The sequence below is a fragment of the Primulina tabacum genome, chromosome 14, assembly GCF_025594145.1.
Source record: "Primulina tabacum isolate GXHZ01 chromosome 14, ASM2559414v2, whole genome shotgun sequence".
NCBI lineage: Eukaryota > Viridiplantae > Streptophyta > Magnoliopsida > Lamiales > Gesneriaceae > Primulina > Primulina tabacum.
The window spans coordinates 35,812,599-35,828,973 of record NC_134563.1 but is presented as its reverse complement, the minus strand read 5'-3'; the positions used below and the strand labels follow the sequence as shown (position 1 = coordinate 35,828,973).

Here is a 16,375-nt window from a genome sequence, read left to right as displayed (position 1 = left end):
TTGTTCCCGTTGAGAGAATAAATTCAAGAAGTTGAATTTATATTATATAGTAAATTCAATGAGTTGAATTTATGATAACTAAATTTTGAGAGAATAAATTCAAGGAGTTGAATTTGTAATATTAAATTCAAATGTTGAATTTATAATATATTTAATTTATTAAACTCAAAAGTTGAGTTTATTAAATATTAAATTAAATATAGTGGGGAGTATGTTTAATAGGCTTGTAAGAGTACAAGTCCAACATACTAAATAATTAAAGTTCGTAATGGATTTTGATTAATTAATTAAACTAGTTGGAATAGCCCAATTAATTAATCAAGCATATTAATATTAATTATGATAATTAGGTCATGTAATTTTTATTTTAAAATTTTTGACCTAAAATCATAGTCTCCACAAAAAAATTGGATTATGAGATCTTCTAGACTTATGGGATGCAATTTTTTTGGAATCATTAATTAACTTAATTAATTAGATTAATTAAGTAAATAAATGATTAGAAAATTAATAATAAGAATTTGACTTAATTAATCTAATTAATTAAGTAAATTGTAGATTAGACAAAAAGATAAGATTTGATTCTTATTTTAAAAGATGAAGCATCCGAAAGATTTTTTTTTGGGGGAAGCAACTTTCGGCTCTTCAAAAGGGGGGTTGCTCTCGAAAGTTTGATTATTATTCCAAGAAGTTTTCGGCAATGCATTGAGTCGACTTCTTCGTGTTTTATCTCTACGCAAAAACATCTTCTAATTTTCTAGTGCAAATTAGAGGAGGAACAAGTAATCCGGTCGTGGACATGATTCGAAGATGAAAGAAAAGTATCTCTTGAAGAAAGTTCGTAGGGATTCATCAAGAGCTAGATCCGTCATACCGGATCAGTTGGTGCCATGTGATTTATTCACAAAAAGGTATAACTTTTAAACGCCCTATGTATGTTTAAGTTAAAATCATACGAACGTCCAAACATATTTTGATTGTCAAAATAAAATAAAATTTTTAAACTTCCGCTGCGCTTGGGTGTGTAAAAAACCAAGATCCAACATTTGGGAATAATGTCAAGCGAAGGATTGAGCAACTGAATTTCGGAGAATCGGACGAAGAATTGCACAACTGAATTTCGAGAATCGGATGGAGAGTTGCACAAATATATTTTGGAGAGTAGGAGGAAGAATGCGCGGAATTTAAAGTGAAAAAGAGAGTCACGGATTCATAGAATCTGTGACAGTCACTGAATCCGTGATAGATAGGGATTTTTTTTTATAATGTAGAATCGGGAAACGAGTTCAACGAATTGTAATATTTTCATAACACTTTCCATTTTGCAATCTTTTAATAAATACATTTTTAATTTATATTATTATTTTTTTTAAAAAAAAAAACCCTAATGTGAAGCCCAGTCATAAAAAAAAATCCTATTTCTGTCTTTGTAATATTATGAGTGCATTTTCTAGCTAAGATGAGTTTAATTTTCACGGATAAAAATAGAAGTAGCATAGACATTGCTTGAGATTCTTATATAGGATGGGTCTTCTCATTAGAAATCTAAGAAACCCTCGGTTGTTGTTATTTCAATTTTCTACAATAATAAGGCTAATTGATTAAGACAATATTAATAAACAAAAAACGTCAACAAAAATATGATCAACTGATGACTTGTAGTTCATCTAACATCGATGTCTCAAATTTGAGACGATGTATCAAGTTCGAGACTCAGTTGTAATATTCTTCTCCCCCAACTCAAAAAAGTTCTTCTATTTTTTTTGTTTACTCTTACTTTTTTTACACGATTATCTACTTCATTATCTGTGTGATGCTTACCTAGTTTGCTAAAACTCTTAATCCAATTATCGAAAATATAAAATCTATAAGGATGTACCAAGTGGTACCATAAACTAAGCTAATTTCTAGTGTGACCATGTATCGTGTCATTACTTAAGAAAAAATCGAATTAAATGTTCGTAAAAAGCCAATTATTGTATTAAGCAAATTTTTTTACCAAATTTATACGATAGTTTTTGAAAAGCCTCATCTTAATCTACATCTTTATCCCTTTCCTTTTTATGTAAAAATATATCTCTAATAATATCATATTTAAACCTATTTTCTTCTAAAGTTAACCGATCGTCTACAATTCAGCAATATCAATGTGTTCACATTTCTGTAGCTAATTCCAACGAAACAACCATTGCAGAACTTGATGCAAAAAGGAAAGCTTGACAAATCCATCAAAATTATATCGAAATAAAACCAAACCTTGTGTTACATAACATCTTTCACACTCAACATTTGCACCCAAATAATAATTACATTTAACTTGTCTTGTTTTGGATTTCGTTCTCAACTTACAATGTCACATCAGAACTACAACGAAATATATAAAAATAAAAAAAAGATAAAATTATTGTACTAAGACCAAACTTAAATACCGAAACCCAAAATAGGCTAACTTACAAAAAAATTAGTTATTTCCCCATGTAATCTTTATCTTGGATTATTGTAACCAGATTACCTTGGATTATTGTAACCTAGCTATAGTTATATAGAAAATTGAAATTTATCACTTACGTATAATCTAAATTAAACCTTAGATGCTACAAAATATATTAACATGTAATGCACAAAATATAAAATGCATAGCTACATAGCGAACTCTAATTGGGATATCGCATCCATGATCTTCCTCAATCAACATATCATGTTGTATGTAACTTAACCTGGAGAAAAAACTTAGATAATGCTACTAGTCAAGAAGAGATTCACCCACACCAAGAAAATCTATGAAGGGGACATTCTTCTTTTCGACGGATATCTGATCTTCAATCTGATGCTTCGTGTTCGATCTCATTTTATGTAAATGATCTGAATTTTCTCTGGTATGTACTGAGAGAACCCTATTACTGTTTAAGGCAGCCAATGCTGCTAAATCCCCATAAGCGCCAAATCTCGAGAAATTGTTCACATGATTTGAGCTATATGATGTAGAACTCAGTAATTGGCCTTTTCTTGCCAATGAATCCAGAGAGTTATAATAAGAAAATAAATTATATTTAATAGGCCACGAAAGAGGCGAACTCGAGGTTGATTGGCCGCGTAGGTGGGAAATCCCACCATTCTCGAAGCTGATTCTCTTGCCAGAACCCTCTTGGATTCCTGAATTCTTTGGTCGAAAAACATAATTATAGGAGGGTTTGGTGTAATTTGTTGGAGGATTGGGATCTTGAAATCTATTTTTCTTGCTTGAAAACTTGGAATTTTCTCTTTGCTTTCTAGCCATGATCACATGCCAATGATTCTTCACTGCATTATCGGTTCTACCTGGGAAAAACCTGGATATAAGTGCCCATTTATTGCCATGTAATCTGTGAGCTGCTAGCAACCTTTCTTCTTCGTCTTCTGAAAACGGCCTACTGTTTATTCTTGGATCCAGCTGATTAAACCATCTTAATCTGCAACTCTTCCCTGCATATCATATATATATACAATGGATCATAATTAAATTCTCGAAACAAATGACATAATAAGACGTAGCTTCTTTTGTGTGTGTGTGTGTGAATATATATGAATAATTGATAAATATACAAAATTTTCGGGGTCATGAAAAGAAAAGTGATTACTAGTTAAGAAAATTGGATTACGAAAATAATATATAACAAATTGGTTTCTAGTGTGTTATCATTATCATATACATATACATATATGTACGTGTATGTACATAGAACATATGGTGATTGATGAGCTCAATCCGGTGTTATAATTCTTGATGTCGAATCGCCTCTCGTAATATCTTCATAGATTCTTTGTTTATCCATCAAAGGCAGATAAAGATACTTGTTCAAGGGCCAATTTTAAATACCGGAGAAGATTAGTAAATAAAAATTTGAAAAACAAATGGGATGCAAAAAATCGTATTTCAAAAGTTCTCATGAGGACAGCTAGCCACCCTAATCCTCACTCTTCACCCCTCCACATATAATTCAAGAATCGTTGTCTAGAATTAATCGTCGATCGTTTTTATTAGTGGCTCAATAATGACCTAACACATGATCTCTAAAGAAGGGATTATACCCTAAACACATGAAATTAACCCTTAATTGGTGTATATATATGTACCTGATCTTCCTTGAAGCTTTTCAGCGATGGAATTCCAGTGTTGGGGACCGTATTGAAGAACAAGTTGCCGGAGTTTATCGTCTTCTGCAGGTCTCCAGTGTCCCCGAGGACAAGTACTCCTTGTATCATTGCTCGAACCACGGCAAGTTTCATCCATATATATCCTTAGATGTCAATCTACCACATGAATTTCTAAAAGATTTACTGAAAAAAACAGGAGTAAAAATTTTATATATTGAGAGATCACGATTACACAAAGGTAAAGCGCAGTGATGAAAACACAAAATGGATTGGTTGAGTTTCATTTAGAGGTGTGGATATAATATGCTTGCAGTAACTTGTTTGCTTAATTATTTTTGCACCACAAAATGGACTTTTCTTCATGTTGAAAGACTCTTTCTTTCATTGATGGCCACGTCTTTGGTTAAAAATTGTTACTTTGGGTTAAAAGAAAATCTAGATTATTGAAATTTCTTTGGAATTAATTTTATGTTATCTTAGACGAGAGGTTTAAAATTTTGTGTTAAGATTGAAATTTGGACCTAACTCAGCCCCAAAAGCTAGCTCAAGAGGAGAGAATTGTTAAAATCCATATATGCGACTTCCCAACTTATATTATCCAATCGATGTGGAACAACTAACACACCTCCTTCACGACCAAGAATGAACATCTGGAACGTAGGGTTTACAAATAACCCAACTATATGCAGTCCAACATATAACGGTGATACCTGACTCTGATATCATGTTAAGATTGACACTTTAACCTAACTCAATCTCAAAAACTAGCTCAAGAGGGGAGGAATGTCTAAGTCATATATGCAACTCCTTCCACATCAGTTGGATAAAATACCTGAGAGTTACATATATGGACTTGGACAATCCTCCCCTCTTGAGCTAGCGTTTTGGGGTTGAGCTATGTCAAAGTCCAAATCTTAACATTTTGATGTAATCATCTTGGTATATGTGGCCATTTGAATTTGTGCTTTTCAAAATATATAGCATTTAATTAAAAATGCTAAGAAATGAAACATTTTTCTGTAAATGGGAAAAATACTAATTTATTGCAGGAAAACTAAATTTTGAAAAACTAGAGAACAAAGGTAACTTACATGTCCAATTTTAAATTTTTTCCATTTTTTTATATCTATGATAATATTTAAATTAATTAAAATGAACCTTTGGAAATTCAAGAACCAAAGCGATAATTGATAAATAAAATATATCTAACTGAACTAAAAATTTACGCGTGAACGGAAAAAAAGAATTATGCGAAACGCATACGCTCAACTAATATAGCTGATTCCTGTCATAATAAGATTATGAGAAGTCAGAAAAGTATGGATTTCATTTCACATAATACATGAGAAAGAGCAGAAGAAGAAAAACTGACCCAAAAAATTCGAAAATCAAATGAGAAAAATTAAGTATTTACCTCGAATTCGAAAAAGTAGGCAAGTGAAAGATATAAGAACGAAAATGGGAGGAAAAAATCATGAACATTAGAGAGGACAGCAGCAAAAGTGAGATTTCATAGATATATAAGCGAATTTGCTTGATATATAATTGTAAGGCTTTTAAAGCTTAAGAACTCAACATCGATATAATGATGAGAAATTAGTTAAAAGCTTGTAATTTTTTTGGTAATATTTAATAGGAGATTTTTATTTTATTTTTATTTTTTAAAAGAGTGTAAGTACTAAAAATTATTTACTGCAATTAGTTAACATTTTTCACATTATTTTAGCATGTTTAATTTCTTACCTTAGAGTGATTTGTGAACTGTAAAAACTATATATCAGCAAACAGATAGAACCAAATTGTTACAGTATTTTAGTAATTTCTTCTTGTGTGTAGAATGGGCGAAGTTGATGGGAAAGTGAAGTACACACAGTGAGAGATATTTAAAAATTGATTTCTTAACTGAATGATTATTCAAGAACCCACGAAATTGATTGCCAAGCTCTCGATCGATAGTCCTTTAATTTGGTTCAAATTGATAAGATAATGTATAAGATGCAGTTTATCTATTAACGTCACCAATTGTCAAGCATACAACAGTGCTCCATGGTGGTTGCAATATCAGTGTCAAATCTTAATTAATGTCTGGTAACATGTCTTTATATCATGATTAGGTCTATTGAGAGACGGTATAACGTATCTTTATTCGTTAAATGAATCAACCATGTCTATATTAATTTATAATAAAAAGTAATACTTTTGACATAAAATGTAATAATATTTAATATATGACCCAAGATTGACATGTGAGACCGTCTCACAGGAGTTTTTGTGTTATACCATTGACATTTCCTAATCAAGTTAATCAAAATTTTCTCAGGTTTACCAATTTGTCTAGTGATGCAACTAAACAAAACGTGTAACTCTTTTTTGCGAAGCGCGGGGACAACGATTAAACATTCGTGTTTATCACAAATACGGAAACTAATATTGGGTTAATCATTCATGGTATTTATTTCTTTTGAGAATGTTAAACTGCAACCCTAAATGGTTACAAATTTAGTTTAAACACGCTGAAATTTTATTTTAGTAATAAAATAGTTTAATACCTTATTAATTATTATATTTTACTTTAATTTGAAGTGTTTAAAATATTATGATGTATCAAGTCAATGGTGAAAGAAAACGAAAAATTGAATGGAATGGAAAATGCTGATGTGGTGTCAGAAAATATTGATCGTCACATCAGCACTCCAACGAAATAAGACTAAAAACAAACAAAAAATAAAGTTATATGACTAAAACACAACTTTAACAAATTGGAAGACAAAAAAGAAAACATCACAACTTAGATGACTAAATTAGTTATTTTCTTAATAGATAACGAGGAAAAAAATGAAGAGCCAGTAATTTGGGATAAATGGTTAAATCTTGAGGACTATTAATTTTGAACAAACCTCATGTTATCGGGGAAATTAGTTAAATAAAATTGGTCAACATTTTTTTAAGAAAATGACCTCCTCAAGTGAAATACACTTGACCAGGTCATTTTCTTAAAAAAAAAAGTTGACCGAAGTTAAAAAATAAAATTCCCCTGTTCATGTTATCTTAAAAGATAGGATTGTGTGATCTTATTTGTTTATAAGAAATTCCTTATACATCCTTAAATATTTTTAAGAATATAGCTTATAATGTTAAAGAAATAAGTAATAAAATGAGCCAATCTGATTCCATTAATTTTTCCATCCTTGCTCTTATTTTTATCATCAATTTCTTCAGTAGGAAACGAAAAATTTATATATGTAACTTCGAACTTTCTAGCTACGCACGTAGAGTGTTAGCCTAACAACTTTTGCGCATAATGCCTCACTAAATTTCAAATTTTCTTGGGCAAAACTTACATCGAGCAGAAAACGTTCAAATTTAGATATTTTATTTAATAAAAGGAATTAAAAATATTTTATTTCAAAATAAGTTATGTTAGTTTTATACAGGACAACACTTGTGATATTTGTTTATGGGCAAAAACTTGTGTAAGACGGTCTCACGGGTCGTATTTTGTGAGACAGATCTCTTATTTGGGTTATCCATGAAAAAATATTAATTTTTATGCTAAGAGTATTATATTTTATTGTGAATATCGGTAAGGTTGAGCCGTCTCACAGATAAAAAGATTCGTGAGACCATTTCACAAGAGACCTACTCTCGTTTATGATAAAAAAGGAAAGATTTGTAATAGCTTTCGATAAAGTTACCATCCGAAGTTATATAAATGCATTTAATGCAGGTGTCGTTGTAATGAAAACAATAATAACATCTCATACATTTCACCTTTCCAAGAAAACCCTGTATAGCGACACAGCAACCAACACTGATAAACCCTCAACTTTGATTAACACTATCCCTTGCATCTCTTGCTTCTACTTTTTCCTGTAAATACCAAGTGATTCGATTAAAAAAAAATTTCATACTATGATCGTTAAGAAGACTCGATATTAATCACTAAGTATCTTAAATTAACCAACTGAAATGATATGTAGTACGTAGCCTACGTGATCTTGAGGAAGGGGATCGAGCATTTTCTTTAGGCCAATTTAAATGCAATTATTTTCAAATGTCGTTTGATATTATTACTTTTCACCCGTTAATCTTGGGGAAAAAAGGTCAAACGAAAAAAAAAAACACATTCTCTTATGTATCCTTTTTAACTAAATTCTTTCAGAGTGGCTGCTCATGCATGCATGTGTGTGCCCTATGTTAAAAGAGCGTGTTTGTAGGGATTTAAACTCTGGATTTGCATATAAACGATTCTTCAGCAGCCAATATTCCTTCACAAATGATGGCCTAACACCTAAATAAAAAATCCGAAATGAAGTATACCGTACGAATTATATGCGAGGATCAGACATTTCTTGCTGAAATTTAGTTAATACCAACCCCCAATTGTACTTATTAATCCTTGCAACTATATTTGATCATTAGTCTGTTTAAATTCAAATGATAAAGTACAATATTTAGTTGGAGTAATATCTGGGAAATATTTGCATTTCTTTTTCAATTAGCAATTCAAAACCTCTAATTCTCAGTTAAGGTAAAGTATACGAGACTAAGGATTGTGACAGTTTATCTATTTCTTGTGAACACATGACTATAGACAAGTGGATGTGCGTGTTTTATTTAGCTTAACTTTCGAAAACATTATTCTTAGAAAATAATCATGAAAAATTGATAGAATCTTTTGCTGCCCTAATCGTTTCATGTCCTTGTGAGATATCATACATGCTAATCTTTTACTTCGTTAATATATTGATTGCAAAAGAAGAAATTTCCGACAACACCTGAGAAATATTGTAACGCCCCGATTCGAAAATTGTCTCCACTGTAACAATACATGTCTTTAATTTCCAGCGTGTTTATGTCATCATTCACACACACATCCTGAGAAACTTATCAGGTGTCACCCATCTTGAATTGCCTCAAGCCAAGTACAATTAACTTTGGTGTTTTAAATTTATTGGCTCCAAATAAGATACATGTTGTTGATATTAGTACTATTTATTAAATCTTTCCAATCCCTCGATCCTCAAATGCACAATTTCATACCTACACAGTCTTAGTATCTCTCTCATTCCGTTGTGAGACTTGTTCATTGATGTGCCCCTTCACCTAGAATAATATCAGGAACCGCTCATTGTCAGTACAACTTCTTGGCACGAGCGATTGTGAGTAAATTTTAGTGTTTGTCTTGGGAAAACACAAGCTATAAACACGATCTTGACTCCCGCTCCGTTGCTCACGGTTGTTAGCAAGTCGTTTCTTAAAATACAACGATTATAAAATTTAAAATAATAGCACTACAAGTTTTAAAATCACAAGAACATTGAAATGTTAAGAATGCAATCAATATGATATATAAACTTTTCAAGTTCAAATTCTAATTGGACACATAAACCATTTTTCCAACAACAATCACTCTTCCGTCCTCTTTAATTCTGGGCTTCACAGATATAATATACACGTATATGCCCATTGGTACGTACTTATACGAAGCTACCAAGAAACCTTTTTATCATATTTAAGGAAGAAACATTGTTGTGTATTATATTTATCGAAAATATATGACAGATATAACAAAAAGCAGTGTTGGTAAATGCCAAATGCTTGAGAATAAATGGTTGACATGATTTCCGAGTTCTCATCTTCGTGGAATCTTACGAGGGAAAGCTACATCTGAAAAAGAATCGAACTTGGTGAATGGGATTTACTATTGTAGAGTTTCGTATAATTTAATTGGAGTACTGATATGTAAATTATCATATCAAAAGATTAAGTAAATTCTTTATTATATAGTGATGCGACCGGGTTAGATGTGAGATGTGTGGACAATTTCACCGGGTTGGGTTCTGAAAATGATAAGAAATAAGAGTCTAGTGAGATGTGTCCAAACCGGATGTTTTTTCTTCTCAGAAAAACCAGTATTGACCTGTAAACACGAAAATAACCACGTGAATGGGCGCCGCATGGATGTCTGACGTGGCCACTTCGGTGCTAAAGTCAGCAGGTGAGTGAGAAAAAGTTCTGTAGCAAAGAGAAAAATGTTGTAGGAATGGTGTGGGCAAGATATATATGTGAATCCATCAAATTTGAGCAAAGCCTGATATTTATAGCAAGAAAGTCAATGATGACCTAGTTTTCAGTGCCCACTTACTGATTATGGCAAGACAGCTACCCATACCCTACTTTCTGACAACTTCTCTGACACGCGAAATCCCTCTAATTCTGACAGTAATGATTATCACCATCAGATTTTCTATCAGAAATGATTCAGGCAGGCGAAGAAGAGGTATGAAAAATTTTCGTGGATGGAGCAACAAGCCTGACTGGATGCGGAGTCGGGGTGGTGTTGACAGCACCCTCAGGAAAAAAGATCAAGTTGGCCCTAAGAATCGATTCACGGGTCACCAACAATGAAGCTGAATATGAGGCTGTCCTCGCTGGCATACGAGCTGCCCGGGAGATCGGAGCCACCCGAGTCATTCTTTACTCTGACTCACAATTGATCACTTAACAAATAAAAGAAGTCTATGAAACAAAGGATGAAAATATTCTCAGATATTTGAAATTCATTACAGCTCAGGGTGTTATCCAGAGTAAGTCCAGGGACCCGTACCTTGGTCCAAGGCTCCGTACCCTTGTTATCCAGTAAGTCTAGGGACCCGTATCCTGGCCCGGGGCTCAGTACCCTTGTTATCCAACAACACCAAGGATTCATATTTTACCCGAGAGGCATGGGACCCCGACATCTTTTTGTAAGCCCGGAGGCATGAGGCCCCGACACCTTATCTTAAGTCCGAGAGACATGAGGTCACAACATTTTTGTAGCAAGAATTAATTATCTTTCTGGTGGTGTCCAAGCATGACTAATCGGGACAGCGAGTATGACTCTAGCTCGATTATTTAGAAGGGTGTGGTGATACCCAGGGGAGGCCCGTGTCATGGGTATCAGATGATCCCGGGTCGTGAATCAGGTTAAGAGAAGTTTTGGGCCAATCTGACAGATAACCGAGCAAATATATGCTCGAGACATCATCTCCCCGGGTTACTAGTAGCATGACATATACATCGAGCTACTAGGATCGAAGCCCATGCTTCCGGACAAGTTCCCTGATAATGGCTTTTAATTCGGGTTACCTCGATAGTAACATCACACTCGAGTGCACAAGTATGTGATACTTTATTTTGGTAATCATTACTGTCAGAATCACAGAGATTTGGCGTGTCAAAGAAGTTGTCAAAAACACAATATTGGAAACGCGATATTGAATGGAAGTGGTATTAGTATATGCACTTAGGCATGTATATTTTCGAAAATTTGGGTTTGAAATATTGCAAGATTGAAAAATATAATACAAGGTTTGGAGAAATTAATGCATGGATATTGTTAAATTCGAATAGTAAATAATCATGCATATTTGGGATCAAGAATTAAGGAAATAGATAGTGGTGAGATCATATATATGAGTGGGTTTGTATAATTCAAATTTCTACTAGATTTATATGCCTAAATATTATAGTGCTTGAATGCGATGATATTTACAAGCTTGAATTAAAGGGATTAACAACTGGAAACAAATCATCACCCTTGCACCCAATTTTCAAGCAAAGCAAGGGTGAAGGAGTAAGAAATAAAGAGCATAATTTGGTATCTAGATCGTCAGCCATGGAAGGGAATTTTGGAGTCAAAATCGTGAGATTTGTGCAAGTTTGGGCATGATTTGGGTACATTTTTTAGTCTCCTGCCCTCACATATAAATAGTCCATCATTCCTTATCTTTCCCACGCCTTAAATTTCGTAACCTAGTGCTGTAAAATTCGAAAATTTTAGCCAGCATACTCAAGGCGAAGTTCTAAAGACCCGATGTCGTAGGTTCAAATCCTACAGAGCCTGAAATTCCGTTATGGTCCAATTTTGCTTAAAATCGTCCAAGAGTTAGGCTAGAACGTGAGCCGAAGTGCCGCCCGAACAAGGAGCAAGAAGCAATCCGAGTTGAGTGCGGTTCGAACCTTCTCGTTTTCTTCAATAAATACTAAGTAAGTGGGTTTTTTTTATAAAGATGATGAATTAGTTAATGTGTTTTCATTTTTTTTGAAAATTCAGTCGAGTGTAATTCTTCTTCTACTCCTTTCTTGATACGATTATCATATAGTTTTGTGTAGGCACTGCGAGGATTCAACTGGATATAACAGGGAATCTCAATATGACATGTTTATAGCCCTTACACGGTTGGGTTGTAACCATTAAATGGTCTCGCCCCCTTATACTGCATTATGAGATTCATCGTTTAACAATTATGTGACTGTTGAACAACTGTCAGTGTCGACTCACCCGGTCTTGGGCGTGACACCAAGTTTATTTAGTACTCGACTCGACTCATACTATTTTGTAAATTGTTTTGGCCTTGTATTTTTTGTTTCTCAACCGTTTTTCCTATTATTACTGAGGTAGCATGTTGCACAGCTGAGTTGAGATAATAAAATGTAAAAAATAGGAGTGTATTTCATTCAACTCATCAACACATGCTATGAGGAGCGAGGCCGAAGAGGATGGGGGTGATCGCAAGTGTCGTAAGGTTGCACGCATAATGAGCGGCTCCTGGTAGGCTTCTAGGCGAAAGAACATGAATGAACCGAATTCACACCGGAATGTGATTAACTCCAAAACTGTTCAAGTATGAGAATGTGCAGGAGGACTTAAAAGATTTGATACATACTACTCATATCAAGAAGGTGCATCTTCTTTTCGGAAGTTTATCAGAATTCCAAAGTTGAGCGTGCTTGATTTGGAGAAGTTTTGAGATGGTGACCCCTTGGGAAGTTTCGTATGATGCGTGTGAGTGAGGATATAAACATGGTGAAAAGGCTTGTCATGATACAATGTGGACAGTCGTCGAGTACGATGCTTTCCACATGCAAGGGGCATATCAAGTTGGGGATGAAAAGAAACGACATAAAACGATAAAAAAAAACAAATAAAAGAAACAACAGATTTCATGTGTTCTTTTCTGCAAAAATGTGAGTCTCGCCTTCTTTAAGATGTATCAATCATGTGGCCATCGACCAAATTCCAGGGACAGCAATGGTTATATGTAATTGTCGAGTTAAAGCAACTGTGTTAGAAAGCAAGTCAGAGTGAAATTGTCTAGCTTGATCAGTATTAGGATATGCATGTGGCTCGCCTTTGGAACCGGTTGTAGTGTCGTTATCAGATTTGGATGTCAGACTTTAGCATATCCCAAATATGGCTACATGTGTTATCAGAGTGACAAAACAAATTCTCTCTATTTCCGGCGTGATAATAACTAATAAGTAATAATCATGCCCTTCATATATAAAAAGTAGGCAGTGAGATCAGGGGAGGACAGAGGATTCAGGAAGAAGAGCGACCAGATCAAATCAAGAGCGGTGAAACTTAATTTTTATGAGAAATTGTAGATGAAAATTTAATCAGTTTTTTGTTCAAGGGGTGGCAATAGTCCATATCGCCCGTCCTTGCGCTTATTCCGACCTTGGGAGTCCTCTATCGCAACGTAGCTAGTATTTGTAGGATAGCTGTCGACCTGTCGTGGTAACGTACCTAAAGTGGTGAAATGAAATCCCTTCATTCAGGTATCTAATTGGTGACCTCCATGTGGGAAGTTATGTGTATATGGTACGATTTTATTATGCTTTGAAACTTGAATTATGTATGGACCTTATATAATTTGAACGAAGGTTATATCGATTATTTGGGAAAGTTAAACTTAGAAAGAAAAACTGGAAACTAAAGAACCAAATTATAAATGTCATGGATGATTGGAAGCGGGGGTTGAGAAACGAGATTTCATTAATCGAACATAAAACCAATACACTCGGCCTACGTTATTTGGAAATTACAACAAAAGCCATTCTGGTTGCAATATTAGTTGGAAAAAGAAACATTTCTACAGAAGGAACAAGCTCAGAATCGGACGACTCGTTTCGATCCAGGGACCGGGACTTAGACTTGTTCATCCTGTGATGAATGTGTGTTTGATGGCTTCTCCTGATGGGGCTTGGAGATGGTTTTCTCCATCTCCTGGGATTCATTAGCCGCACCTTTCTGGGTCTGGCCTTTGTTTTTGCGGTATATGGCATATAGTATCAGTTGCACTGCACCTAATCCACAGCCAAATCCATTTGGAATCTGGAAATATTGTTTTCATATGATCAGTTGTGTACAGATTCGTGAGCCCACTCATAATTTTAGCACTTCAATATCATATACTTACAGCAACAAAGGGATCCTTTCCAAGGAGGCCAAAGACAAACCAGGATGTACCACACAAGAACACAAACAATGATAAGAAGAAGGGCATGAATTCCACACTTTTAGTCTTGATCACCAACCTCTGCATACACAAAACAAAAGGCAAAAAGCATTAGAAACCAAATAATTTCAGACACCATTAACAAAATACAACGATTTTACAAAAACAAGGTAATGGAAACTTACTATGATTGTCAAAGGTGAACCATACATTATGATCGAGAAGACAGTAGCTGCGACTCCACAGAAAAACTTTCTGCCCTTGCCATGGAGAGCGAATAGAGAAACAAACGCGACAATTGCAAAGATGGCGAGGACAAGAGTGAGCAATCCCAGGATCTTGCCCTTTTCTTTCTTTGGTGCAAATATGAGAAAGATCAGCACGTAAACCAATTCAATGGCAGCACCGGTGCCATTTATCGTTGAAACTAGCATGTTGTTAGGTGACACAAAGGGGAGACCATACCTAGATAAGTTCATTCATGAAAAAGAGCCAAGTCATCTAAAGTGGGCGCTGCCCTGTCAAATTAAATTAAATAATTTCTAATTTTATTGCTGAAAACACAATAAATCACCCATTCCACTAAATTTTTAACTTGGCCTCGAATATTCAGGAAAATACGTTTGGTAGAAAATATCTTTATATGAAAAAACACCCGCAAACCTCTTGTTAATTGAGCAAATTTCAAGAAGCTCACCAAGCAGAAAGCAAGCAGTTGAGTAAGGTCATGACATAGGGAACTCCAGAAAACTGCTCGGTAGACCTTTTCTTTACGATCCTTTTAAAGGTAATCCTATCAGATATCATCATATAATAATACCATTAAAAAAGTACCATAGTAAGATGATATAGAAGTGATATTTTCTGAATCTTGAGGTAGAAATACTCTTAACTACAGAGTGAAAAAATCCAGCCAGTCAAGGCGAGCCATAAGAACAAAATATTTAAATTTTGATGCGTGATTTTAAGCGTGAAATACGTTAGCTCGTAAGGCACACACAAAAACAGATAATTGATTCTGGGAATGGGGATGCTCACAATGGTGCCAAGAAAAGAAACAGAGCGGAAGCATTCCCTGTAAAATGACAGGAAAACAATAAAATTAGAAGATAGAGATATAATAAAAAAATTACAAGCCAAGAAAATATTCTTCGGAGCATGGCGAAAAAACCCACCGAATATTCCAACGACGAAATGCAGAGTATTCTCCATATCTTCCTCGTGTTCTTGAAACACAGAACTCAACAAAGAGCTGTGTCTACCGAAAATCCCTGATCAAGAAACGCCCCAAATACCACGGGAGAATGAAAAAAAGATATCTTTCAGTTTCAAGGATGATGTGTGTGCGTGTTTGAGCTTCATATGTTGAGATAACCAGCAAAGAGGCACACACATATATATACACCAAAACGGGTAAGAAAGCGAACTTGAATTGTGCCCTCATGCATAATGATTTGTTGAAAAAAAAAATTTACAGCAAGCCTTTTTTAATTTAAAATAAAATTTAATATATTGGAAGATCATTTTATATCATCATTTAATATATTTTTGTATTTTCTTTTTTTTAAAAAAAATTGATTTTCCTTTTTCTTTTTTTTTTTTTGGTTTCCTGGAACGGAATCAAAGAATCTGTCATGTATTTAAACTGTCTGGTGGCTAGGTACGTAAGAACTTGTGACGATATTCGTGCAGCTGAAAAAAATCAGTTTGCAGGCCGGTAAAAAGTCCGTGAATGGGAAAAACCATTTCTAGCTTTTCCTACATTTTAAATGAAAAAATGAATTTAAATTATGGCCCGTACACGATTTTCAAAGAAAAAATATAAAATTTCAATATTCTACTAGCATCTTATAAATTACTTTACCAAAATAAAATAAACCAACTTGATAAGGTTTATAGATACAAACATCAAATTATTCCTAATCACTAAAGAATATATATATATATATATATAT

General features: G+C 34.1%; 2 protein-coding genes across 5 annotated transcripts; both read right to left on the bottom strand.

Annotated features, from left to right (window-relative positions):
- Nucleotides 1–2,514: 2,514 nt before the first annotated feature.
- Nucleotides 2,515–5,679, bottom strand: LOC142524695 (uncharacterized). 3 transcript variants are annotated; one of them, XM_075628756.1, is made up of 3 exons: nucleotides 5,549–5,679; nucleotides 4,114–4,290; nucleotides 2,515–3,462 (listed from the first exon to the last, which is right to left on the bottom strand). In XM_075628756.1, exons 2-3 carry the CDS (start codon nucleotides 4,268–4,270, stop codon nucleotides 2,744–2,746), a joined length of 876 nt encoding a protein of 291 aa, XP_075484871.1. In that variant the 5' UTR covers nucleotides 4,271–4,290; nucleotides 5,549–5,679; the 3' UTR covers nucleotides 2,515–2,743. The 3 variants fall into 3 exon arrangements, with proteins under 3 accessions (XP_075484871.1, XP_075484870.1, XP_075484869.1); XM_075628755.1 differs by having other exon boundaries at nucleotides 4,114–4,317; nucleotides 5,549–5,654; XM_075628754.1 differs by lacking the exon at nucleotides 5,549–5,679 and having other exon boundaries at nucleotides 4,114–4,614.
- Nucleotides 5,680–13,939: 8,260 nt separating this feature from the next.
- LOC142525471 (bidirectional sugar transporter SWEET1-like) lies at nucleotides 13,940–15,799 on the bottom strand. Of its 2 annotated transcripts, XM_075629781.1 has the most exons (6): nucleotides 15,596–15,798; nucleotides 15,459–15,495; nucleotides 15,118–15,213; nucleotides 14,606–14,885; nucleotides 14,382–14,501; nucleotides 13,940–14,296 (listed from the first exon to the last, which is right to left on the bottom strand). In XM_075629781.1, exons 1-6 carry the CDS (start codon nucleotides 15,630–15,632, stop codon nucleotides 14,111–14,113), a joined length of 756 nt encoding a protein of 251 aa, XP_075485896.1. In that variant the 5' UTR covers nucleotides 15,633–15,798; the 3' UTR covers nucleotides 13,940–14,110. The 2 variants fall into 2 exon arrangements, with proteins under 2 accessions (XP_075485896.1, XP_075485897.1); XM_075629782.1 differs by lacking the exon at nucleotides 15,118–15,213 and having other exon boundaries at nucleotides 15,596–15,799.
- Nucleotides 15,800–16,375: the final 576 nt, after the last annotated feature.

Excerpts from the sequence above, each read along its gene's own strand:
- LOC142524695 (XM_075628756.1), bottom strand. The coding sequence starts at position 4,270 with ATGGATGAAACTTGCCGTGGTTCGAGCAATGATACAAGGAGTACTTGT. Across the intron at positions 3,463-4,113 it reads AAAGCTTCAAGGAAGATCAG|GGAAGAGTTGCAGATTAAGA; the intron begins GTACATATATAT and ends TATGATATGCAG.
- LOC142525471 (XM_075629781.1), bottom strand. The coding sequence starts at position 15,632 with ATGGAGAATACTCTGCATTTCGTCGTTGGAATATTCG. Across the intron at positions 15,496-15,595 it reads TTTCGTCGTTGGAATATTCG|GGAATGCTTCCGCTCTGTTT; the intron begins GTGGGTTTTTTC and ends GTCATTTTACAG. Across the intron at positions 14,886-15,117 it reads AACTGCTTGCTTTCTGCTTG|GTATGGTCTCCCCTTTGTGT; the intron begins GTGAGCTTCTTG and ends GAACTTATCTAG.